Source organism: Rhincodon typus, chromosome 11, assembly GCF_021869965.1.
Source record: "Rhincodon typus isolate 14 chromosome 11, sRhiTyp1.1, whole genome shotgun sequence".
Classification (NCBI taxonomy): Eukaryota; Metazoa; Chordata; class Chondrichthyes; order Orectolobiformes; family Rhincodontidae; genus Rhincodon; species Rhincodon typus.
In genome coordinates, this window is record NC_063342.1 from 49,982,747 (window position 1) to 49,993,697 (window position 10,951).

A 10,951-nucleotide genomic window follows, 5' to 3' on the forward strand; every position below is an offset into this window, starting at 1 on the left:
AAAGTGTGGAGCTGGAGGAACACAGTAGGCCAGGCAGCATCAGAGGAGCAGGAAAGTTGACATTTTGGGTCGGGACCCTTTTTCTGAAGAAGGGTCCTGACCTGAAACGTCAACTTTCCTGCTCCTCTGATGCTGCCTGGTCTGCTGTGTTCCTCGAGCTCCACACTTTGTTATCTTTGCCTTTTATGTACGTAGTCTGAAACTTGATAGTATGGATTGAAGGGATTGGTTGTGTAAATTTGCAACAATCAGAACGTGATTTGAATTGTTGCATTCATAATCATCTGATTTGAATGTAAAAGATGGATGAATGAATAAAGAATTGAAGGAAAAGAATCCGGCACCTAAAAGATGAAAGATGCTATTATTTCTGCTAGGCTTACGAAAGCATTTTCAAACTGGATATATGAAAACCAACAGATACTTAAATAATGGTGCACTGTTCCCATTATACTTGAGTCAGTTTCATTTTAATAGTGCTAAAGTTTTTACTTATCAATAATATGACCAAAATTGGTCTTCAATCACCACAAACATCCCCTGCCACTGCTTATGAAACTGAGTCACCATAGAGATAAAAAGGAAATTATCGATTTTACATAAATTTTAGTGTTGGGAGAGGAAAAAGGAAAATCTAAATGTGAACAAAGTTGGTTTATCTCCACAACTTTGCAGTTCTAAGAGGATATTACTGTGAAAGTATTTTGCTTTTATTATATATTGAGTTACTTGTAAAGAATTAAGAGAGATTCTCTGCCACTTCTCATGCCTGTTGATTGGTTTTCACAGGTTGTACTGATATTGCAGATGAAGTTTACATGGAAGTCATTGTAGGAGAAGATGATGCAACAGTAGGTCATGAGCAACAAATTGAAGACGCAGACATTAGCAAGACATTTGTGCCTGTAGCTTGGGCTACTGCATATGGTAAATATTTTTACATATTCTTTAGGTTTATTGTAGGATTATTTTCAGTGTAATGATATATATTTGATTCTGATTAAAAGTCTATGAAATTTTCTTATGCATTGCCTTGATAAGTATAAAATGCAAAAGACGGATAGAAATTCTCCTCCACTCCAACCCTAACAGTTCACTGATTACTACATGAAAACTCTATCTACAGATAAACAGACGAGGAGACTTCTTTTGCCTTCTGGACTTTGCTTCAAGCTACTGAAATCAGTAGGCTTCATTTTATTCTGTTTTGAAGGTGCTAAAGCACCTACCTATTCATTCAAGACCCCAGAACTTTCTGGCACAGTGGGTCATTAAGCTATTTGAAGAAATTGTTAATGCTGTTCCTTAGCAAACCACTAGGGATGAAGTGTGTTCAATTTCACTTCAGCTTTCTGCACTTAGTGGGTGAGATTGTACAAGTTAACAGAGGAGCATGGCCCACAGTAAATTAGAATGGTGTTTATGACATGTTATAATTCGAAATTAGAAAAGAAAAAGTAATGCGTATTTTCATTATCTGTACTAAACCCAACCAAAAATGTAAGATCCCAAAAGCCTAATCTGTAAAAAAGGACAATGTCATGAGTTTGGGTTCTAAGGAAGGTTAATTGATTGAAATATTAACTTTGCTTCTCTCTCCACAGATGTTCCCAAAGTTGCAGACTATTTCTAGCAATGCCTGCTTTAATTTCAAAGCTTTGGGCAGAATAATTGTGCAGTTTTATAATAGAAAGGCAAAATTGGGAGCAAAGGCCATATTTGGCTATGAAAATTAAGTCAAAGATTTTAGGCAATGCTTACAAAGCCATAATTTGTTTAATTGCTGCAGCATATTTTACCATTTAAAGATCTAAGTTAACTGAGATACAAGTCAATTGTAGTTTCTGACATCTGTTGATTATTTGATTTTTTTTTTTGTTTGTAAAGTTTGGCCACTAGAATATGCACAAGAAGCACAGGTATTTTTAATTCTGTTAGGATCTGCAGACAAATTCCCTGGATTAAATTAATAATTCTAATACATGTGTATGTGTATATCTCTGAACAAAAATGAATAATTTTTCTTTACTCCAGGTTTAGAACACATAAATGGCTATTAGTATTGCCCACTGACCTTGCATAAGCCTATAATACATTATAAAGTTATTGAACCATTGACAGTATCACAGGCGTCATCATGGCTTAATGGTGTCAGAAGTTTATTCTTGAACGTGCAATCTTTGCCGATATGTATTGATCAACTGACGTCACTAAAATAGGTTATCTGGTCATGATTGCAAGGTACTTTGCAGCATGCGGCACTTTGTTGTGATAAGTTGGCTGCCAACATTTCCAGATCACAACAATCTGCATGTGACTATGCATCAGAAATACTGTAGTGTCTCTAAAGCTCATGGGGCGCCCTAAGGTCATGAAAGATGCAATGTAAATACATCTTCTTCCTTTATCACGACTCGGCTTAAATGTACTCTATTCAGCATTCAGTACACTTGCTAGTATCAATCACTGATTTGAAGTAGAATTTTTAAGACAGTATCTGTTAAGGCAACTTTCTGAAAGTCGACCATGTTGAGATTTCCGAGTGGAATGGCTCTGTTTTAGTGGTCCTTCTGATTCAACTAATATTGCAGTACTGATAAAGTTAATATCCTGTATACTGGTCTGGCACAGCAGCAATGACATGTTCAGTGCTATCTTTTATATTTGAACACCTTGTACTAATGTAAAACTTCTCAGTGGAATTATTTACTTGTAAAATACGGAGGAAATAATTACATTCAAACTTTACAATTTGCGACAATGTGTCCTGTAATGAATGCAGATCATTTGTATTTTTATTGGGTTAAATAAAATATACTAAGACACTGTGAATGGCAATTAATACCAGCTTTTGAACTGCAAGGGTCCATTTTAAAATTTTAGTGATATTATAACCATGCTTTCATAGCTTCTCCCAACTTGTTGGAAGTGTTGTTTTTTGTTTGTGACCAAACTCTTTCTTTTGGAGAGATTACCTAATGTACTCTCTAAAATTACAAACGTATTTGCAGCTGCTTTTTCTGTCTTTCCATCTCCTGCTTCCTTGTTACTATATTGTTTTTAAGGTAAAGATTAATTTGTTTTTATACAAATAGGGGAGTGGATTGTCTTTGGACCTGGTGTAAGAAATCAGTTAATTATGTAAAGCAGTAGATCAGAATTGATTAGCTAGCTCCCTAGTGGTTTTGGATTTATATCGGTTGAATTTCTTACTGCTTAAACAAAGTACCAGGCACACACCTAGATAAGTGGCTAAATGTACAAATGAAAGGTATTCTTTTCATTTATTCTATAAACATGAAAATATTTTTTATTCAAAAAAGTCAATTAAGGGTTCCACATAAAATATGTAAATAGCAATAGAAATTGATTACCATATTTTACACTCTTTCAGGTAACAGTTCCGATACTGTAGAGAACAAGAATGGAACTGCCAGCCACCCTCTACAAGCAGATGGAACAGCTGAGCTTAACAGGCTGGCAAAACCAAAGTCAAGGAAAAGGAGGAGACTTGAAAGTAGACAGTATCAGACAGGTACGGAATGTTTCTCATTGATGCACGTTTTGTGTTGGCGACAGAAGAATGTTTGTATGGTACCATTTAATGACTGGTTAATTTAAACTTAGCAAAACTGACTACTTTCCTGTTCACATATCTTCAGGAAATATATCTTCACTACATCTATGGAGATTTCTTGTGATAGTTTCTTTGTTATCTTTTTGACATTCAGTGCACCAAGAACTATCATTCACAGACAATATAACTGGGAAATTTGGTCATTCATTCATGCTCTTTTTGAAAAATTCTTCTCCTTTAATCCTGGTAAGGAATTGCTGATGTACACTTCGAACTCTGGCAGCGTGGCCAGTTGCTTATCATGAGGTAAAAGTTCTGCTTTGTGCTGCACTTGTATTTCTGCAGAACTTTGCTGCAAACCTAATTAAAATTTACGAAACTTATAACATTGGCTGTGAAGATAAAGTCAACCTAAATTAAATCTTCATATTCCAGAGTTAGTTAAAGCAGGTTTTGCACTGAGATTTTCATTTATCATTACAAATTTTGATTTCTGCACCTGCCACCACAACCATCTACTGACTTGTCAATACAATGGTCAGCTGCCACACTATTTTGAAAGCAACCATGCTCTTCTAATCATGGAAAGGCAACTGTCATATCTGTGTAATATATGCTATGAAAACTGCCTGGTAATTTTAGGTGCAGTATGCATTTCTCATCAGCAGATGCTGCTCCCTTGTATCTCCTTTTACTTTTTCATTATTTGCATGGGTCTGTTCACTGTGGAAAGTAGACATTAAGAGCCATTCTGAGTCTTGACCTGTTGTCTTGCATTGCTGCCATATTGCCATATGAATTAAAACAGCCAATTAAACAATGACAAACATTTACGAAAAGCACAGACATCATACTGCTATTAATTATTGTGCTACAATGTCTTTATAAAGCCAGTGTGAAGATGTGTGCCATTACATATTACAAATTATAGCTGAAACGTGGGTATATGTATATGCACAATTAGCAATTTAAAAAATATAATTGTGTGAGAACTTGGCATGGCTCACATTGCTTTATTAGGAAAAAATTGAGCAGTTTCCAACTATACCCTTTGGATTTGAGAAGAATGAGATCTTATTAAAACATGTAAAGATTTTCAGGGAGCATGATAGTATGCTTTTTGTCGTCGGGGAGTCTAGAACAAGTGTGACACAATTTTAAAATTAAGGGTCTCCTAATTAAGATGGGATGAGGATTTTCTTCTCAGAAGGTCATTAGTTTTTTGGAATTTTCCTCCACAGCATTGAAAGAAGGGTGATTGAATATATTTGAGGTTGAGTTAGACAGATTTTTGATTGATAAGGGAGGGTTATGGGGGTGGCAGGCAGAAAAGGGGAGTTGAGTCCACAATCAGATCAACCATGATCTTATTGAATGGTGGAGAAGATTTAATGAATGAACTACTCCTATATCCTATGATCTCAATAACACTTGAGCAAGGATACACTAAGCAGTTATCTGATAGATGGAACAGTTGCAAAGGCTTACTTTGCCTGAGATCTTGCAGATGGTGCTATTAAGCCAGACTACCAACACTGACTGCTAGACAGTGTCCAGCTGATCTTTGAGAAGGATACTTTGGAATGGCAAACCTGATAACCCTCCTGTACCCATCATCTGCAAGTGCACATCCAGTACATCAGCCATCAAACAGCAAATTAAGTGCCATGTTGTTCCATCACTAGGCCACTGAGTCTTAGGTTTTTTGGGCTAAGTCTGTGAGTTTGTGTTGAGTTTTTAGGAGTGATGTTTGCTACAAGATCTAACAAGCTTTCTCGCCATATCTTATTGAACTTGCCTCACAAACTACCAAACCTACCCTTTTTGGCTCCTCATGGCCAATTCCAGCTCCATCTTACTGTGTGCTATTTCCAGAACAACCTGCCAATCAGTGGATGTCCCAGAATTGACTGACATCCTTTTGTTCTGTCACCATCTTTAAAAGGTGTTGTGCACTAGATAAACACTGTCAGCCTTGAGCTGCCCTGCAGAGTTCCTGACATTTACCCCGGATATGCAGAGAGGTGGAAATCAGCCATTGGCTGTGCAGTAACGTACCTGGATGTTCTGCTGGTTAGTGTGGCACAGGTAGGGCTTTCTCTTCCCTGAGAACGTAGGATCAGAGGCTATGATGTAAGACAATACCTACCTGGTGTGAGGTTGTCTTCCAAATTAAAATCACCTCAGTCATTGGATTAACACACAGTACTGTAGGTAGAAAGTCAGCGACCCTTGTATTGTAGCTGTACTGGAACAGCTTGGTTACGGACATGACTAGTTTTGGAGCACAGGTCTTCGGTTACTATTGCAGGATGTTGTTAGGATCCATACCCTTTGCAGTATCCAGTGCCTTCAGCTTTTTCTTGATAGGTAATTCATATCATAATTCATTCACGTGGAATGAATCAAATTGGGATTGAAGACTGGTATTAGCAATGCAAGGGTGGGACACTGGTTAGCACTGCTGCCTCACAGCGCCGGGTTCAATTCCAGCCTTGGGTGACTGTGTGGAGTTTTCACATTCGCCCCTTGTCTGTGTGGCTTTCTGCCAGGTGCACTGGTTTCCTCCCACAGTCCAAAGATATGTAGGTTAGGTGGATTGATCATGCTGAATTGCCCCGTTGTGTCCTGAGATGTGCAGATTAGGTTGCATAGCCGTGATAAATGCAGGGTTACAGGGATAGGGTAGGGGATTGGGTCTGGGTGAGATGCTGTTTGGAGATGCTGTGCAGAATCAGTAGGCCAAATGGCCTCTGTCTGCATCATCGAGATTCTGTGACCTCCAAGGTGCCTGAGATAGATCATCCACTTGGCACTTCAGACTGTAAATGGATGAAAATATATCAGCCTTCTCTTTTGCACTGGTGTGCTGTGGCATCCCCCAAAGTTGAGGATGTGAATATTTGTTGAGCCTCCAGTTCTGATAGTTGTTTACTTGTCCCCCACCATTCATAAATAGCAGGAGTACAAAGATTAAATCTGATCTTTTGATTATAGGGTTGTTTAGCCCTGTCTATTACGTGCTGTTTCCATTGTTTAGCATGCTACCATCTGGGTGTTGTAGTTTCAGGTAGACACATTTTTAGCTATGCCTGGTGCTTCTGCTGGCATAACCTCCTGCACTCTTCATTTAACAAGTTTTGGTCTCCTGCTTTGTACTAATAGTCGAAGTGGGAAATGTGCCAGTGCATGAGGTTACAAGTTGTGGTCGAATATAATTCGGCTGCTGATCGCCCATGGCACTTTATTGATGCCCAGCTTTGAATTCTGACCTATTTAGTATGATGTAGTGCCTCGTAACACAATGGAAGGATCTCCACAATGACGGTGTGGTGTTTACTCCTAATAATACTGTCATGGTCGGATGTATCTGTGACTGGCAGATTGGTGATGATGAGGTTTGGTCGATTTTTCCCTCTTGTTGATTGCCTCACCACTTGCCAAGAACTAATCTAGCAGCTATGTTCTTTTGGACTCGGATGGCGTTGTCAGTAATTGTAGTCTTGCAGCTTAGGACTTGGCGAGCTTAGTCAGTACTAGTGCTGTGGAGCTATTCTTGATGTTGGACTTTGAAATGCCCCACCCATTCTTCAGCACTTCCTCCATGTGACTTCATCATGGATTTAATGTTGATGCAGCAATTAGGTATGTTTGGGGGGGGTGGTCGTGGAAGGTCGTCAGTATGCTGCAATAAACAGGAGGTTTCCTTGTTTATGTGATTTCATGTAATGAGATTTTATGGCTTCAGAAGACCATTTCTAGGTCAGTTCTCTCTAAACTATATATCACTGTGCTGCTACCTCTGGTGAATTGGTGGGACCCAGCTTGCGGTGAGACATGACATGCCCTGGGATGCTGATGGTAGTGTCTGGAACTTTATCTGTTGGGTCTAATTCCAAGAGTATGGCTATAGCTTGACTAGACTACGGGAGCTGTCCCAGATGTTGGCCTAGATGTTGGGAAAGCAGACTCTTATGGTGTTGACAGGGATGTCTTTGCCGCTGTAGTTTTTGGTACTCGGGTCAGTGCCAGGTGGTCTTTCTAGTTTCAGACCTTTCTTCAGACTTGCTAGCAGTTTGATACAACTGTGTAGCTTGTTAGGTCATCTCAGGGCAGTGGAGAGTCATTTGCATCACTGTGTGTCTGGAGTCACGTACAGGCCAAATCAAGTGAGGAGGTCATAGCTCTTAGGCCTAAATTGTGTGTAAAGTACCTGGTTTTTTAAGTTTTTACGTTAATATTTCCAAGTTGTCATGTGCTGTCTTTAAAACTATCATCCCTGTCCCACTCCCTCACCCCATCTGCCTTCTGATGTGCCACTGGCTTACACTGACATGTGGATTCTTTTGCCTTGGCTGCTGTCTGGTGGCTCATTCAAATGAACAGGTTTTTTTGTACTTTGTGTAGATTGACAGTTATTGTTGACGGGCTGATCAAAGGAATATGCATCGCAATCTATTTAATCCTGTCCAGATCTATAATTTACTTTCCAACAGATCACATGGATTATAGTCAAGGATGGGATCTGTTACTTTTTAATCTCTTAGCTAAAGGATATTAATGACAAATGTAGCACCATTCATATCCGTTTGGATTAGGTCAGGTAACACAAACTGCATCGATATGAATTGCAGAGCTCTATGCTCCTTTAAAAGTTGAAACATGAGGGAGGGCTACCTGAGAGCATTTTTGAGTACAGCTGCTGCCTTTCAGCATTCCTGGGGCTAGTAGGAGAAGAATGGAGATTTTATTTTGAGTAAGTGATTTAGTTTATTACAGGGGACGGATTTGGTTTGCAACCTTCTCGTTCTTGTTATCTTGAAGCTTCTGTAAAATGTAACATTTTAAGATTGTTGTTGAGATGAAAGAAAATTTAATTACAGAAGGTTGTTCACTTTCTGTCTGTTGTGACAATAATGTAATGATAATGTCAGTAAGCTAATAATCCAGAACCCCAGCTAATGTTCTGGGGCCATGGGTTTGAATCCCACTATAGCATATGGTGACATTTGAATTCAGTAAAATCCTGGAATTAAAAATAAAAACTAGCCTAAGCAGTGAATTGTCATTTTTATAAAAAATCTGGTTCACTAATGTCCTTCAGGGAAGAAAATCTGATGTCCTTACCTGGTCTGGCCTACATGTAACTCCAGACCCAATATGGTTGATTTGTAACTACCCACTCAAATGCTGGCCAAGCTAGCAACGCCCATATCCTGTGAATAAATAAAGAATAACCAGGATATCCCTGGAAACTATTTTTAAAACAAAACAGCTGTACTGGTTTGATGTTGTTGCAATTGTTTGGTGCTGAAGACTGACATTTTATTCTTTATTCTGTTGCAGCAATCATCATAGGGCCTGATGGTCATCCCATAACTGTTTATCCATGTATGATCTGTGGAAAAAAATTCAAGTCCAGAGGTTTCCTGAAGCGACACATGAAAAATCATCCAGAGCAACTGACCAAGAAAAAGTACCAGTGTACTGACTGTGATTACACTACTAACAAGAAAAACAGTTTACACAACCACCTGGAGAGTCACATGCTTATGAACAAAGTGGAGAAGACCTATGAGTGTGATGAATGTGGCAAAGAGTTTTCCCATCCAGGAGCACTGGTTTCCCACAAATTGGTTCACCGTGAAAAGGGAGCCACAAAGATGCACAAATGCAAATTTTGTGAGTATGAGACTGCAGAACAAGGGCTTCTGAATCGTCACCTCTTGGCTGTGCATAGCAAGAATTTCCCACACATATGTGTGGAGTGCGGCAAGGGATTTCGCCATCCTTCAGAGTTGAGGAAGCACATGCGAACCCACACTGGGGAGAAACCCTATCAGTGCCAGTACTGTGACTACAAATCAGCTGATGCCTCAAATCTGAAAACTCACATGAAGACAAAGCACAGCAAGGATCTACCATTCAAATGTGAGCATTGCTTGATGACATTCACAGATGCCAAAGAACTACAGAAACATGCCATCATGCATCAGGGACACAAGACCCACCAGTGTACGCATTGTGATCATAGAAGTTCCAACTCTAGTGATTTGAAGCGCCATATTATTTCAGTCCACACCAAGGACTACCCTCATAAGTGTGAAGTATGTGATAAAGGCTTTCATCGACCCTCTGAGCTTAAGAAACATATGTCCACTCACAAGGGTAAAAAACTGCACCAATGTAGGCACTGTGACTTTAAAATTGCAGACCCTTTTGTTCTTAGCCGTCATATTCTTTCAGTTCACACCAAGGATTTGCCATTCAGATGTAAACGTTGCAAAAAGGGCTTTCGACAACAGGTTGAACTTAAGAAGCATATGAAGACCCATAGTGGCAAAAAGGTTTATCAGTGTGAGTACTGTGAATATAGCACTACTGATGCCTCAGGCTTTAAACGGCACGTTATTTCAATTCACACAAAGGACTACCCACATCGTTGTGATTACTGCAAGAAAGGCTTCCGAAGACCTTCAGAAAAGAACCAGCATATCTCTCGACATCATAAGGATGCAGTTTTGGTCGAGGGGTTACCATGAACTATTTCCAAGTTAGGAAGCAGCTACTTCCAATACATCCATTGTATGGTAAAAAAATATTGTGTACATTTGTCGTTAAAGACTTAGAAGTTAAGTTCACTTCAATAATTGAACTAACTTATCCCCTTTTCCAATTGTATTGTGTCTTAGATTGAAGATCGAGTCTAAAATGAAAAGTTACATGTCCACAGACGTAGAAATCCATTTAAATGGACAGGTTTTGCGACGTGGTGTCAGATCTTGAGAGATGAATGTAATAAATTAGTTGCAACCAATCAGCTACAGCTTTGGCTTCTGCCATTATATAATTACTGAATCCAAAATTAGCTATTTTCTGAGAACAGTTTAGCTTCAGTTCAATTATGGATGGCAAATGTGGTCCTTTTATTAGTTTGTATCATTGCTCAGTTTTGTTGAAGTGCTACCGTTTATGAGCTTGCTTGCTTGCCTGCTTACTGGCTGAAATCCATGTTATCAGCACCTCCTCCTGTATTTTGAAATTTCATTTGGTGTTGGAATTGTAGTTATTTTTCCATCTGTGCTTCTGATGCTTCAGTGTATTATGGTAATGGTATGTTTTCAGCCCTCATCTGGATTTACATTTTTATTACAGTTTCATCTTTTTAAAAGAGGAAAAAAAACTTCACTTGATGTAACCTTGGGACTAAAGGCCTTTGCCTAACTACATTTTACTTCCAGATGTGCTTCATTCCTCTGTGTCAGGTGTGGTCTAGCAATGTATTGTTGTGGCAGAATTATCTCAACAAATTTACTTTTCCATATATGGTGTGTAAAAAAAAAAAAAAAAAAAAGACCGCTCATGTTTTTACAA

At 38.9% G+C, this 10,951-nt stretch overlaps 1 protein-coding gene across 4 annotated transcripts in view; it reads left to right on the top strand.

Annotated features, from left to right (window-relative positions):
• The window catches only part of LOC109910564 (zinc finger X-chromosomal protein-like), a 44,318-nt gene extending 33,367 nt beyond the window's left edge, over positions 1-10,951 (top strand). For 3 of the 4 annotated variants that reach the window (XM_048603292.1, XM_020509777.2, XM_048603293.1), the window contains 3 exons: positions 790-927; positions 3,395-3,535; positions 8,924-10,951. In XM_048603292.1, coding sequence (XP_048459249.1) covers positions 790-927; positions 3,395-3,535; positions 8,924-10,119 — 1,475 coding nt within the window. In that variant the 3' untranslated portion in view covers positions 10,120-10,951. Of the gene's footprint in view, positions 1-789; positions 928-3,394; positions 3,536-3,731; positions 3,824-8,923 lie in introns of all 4 variants that reach the window. The other variant, XM_048603294.1, reaches the window with a different exon arrangement.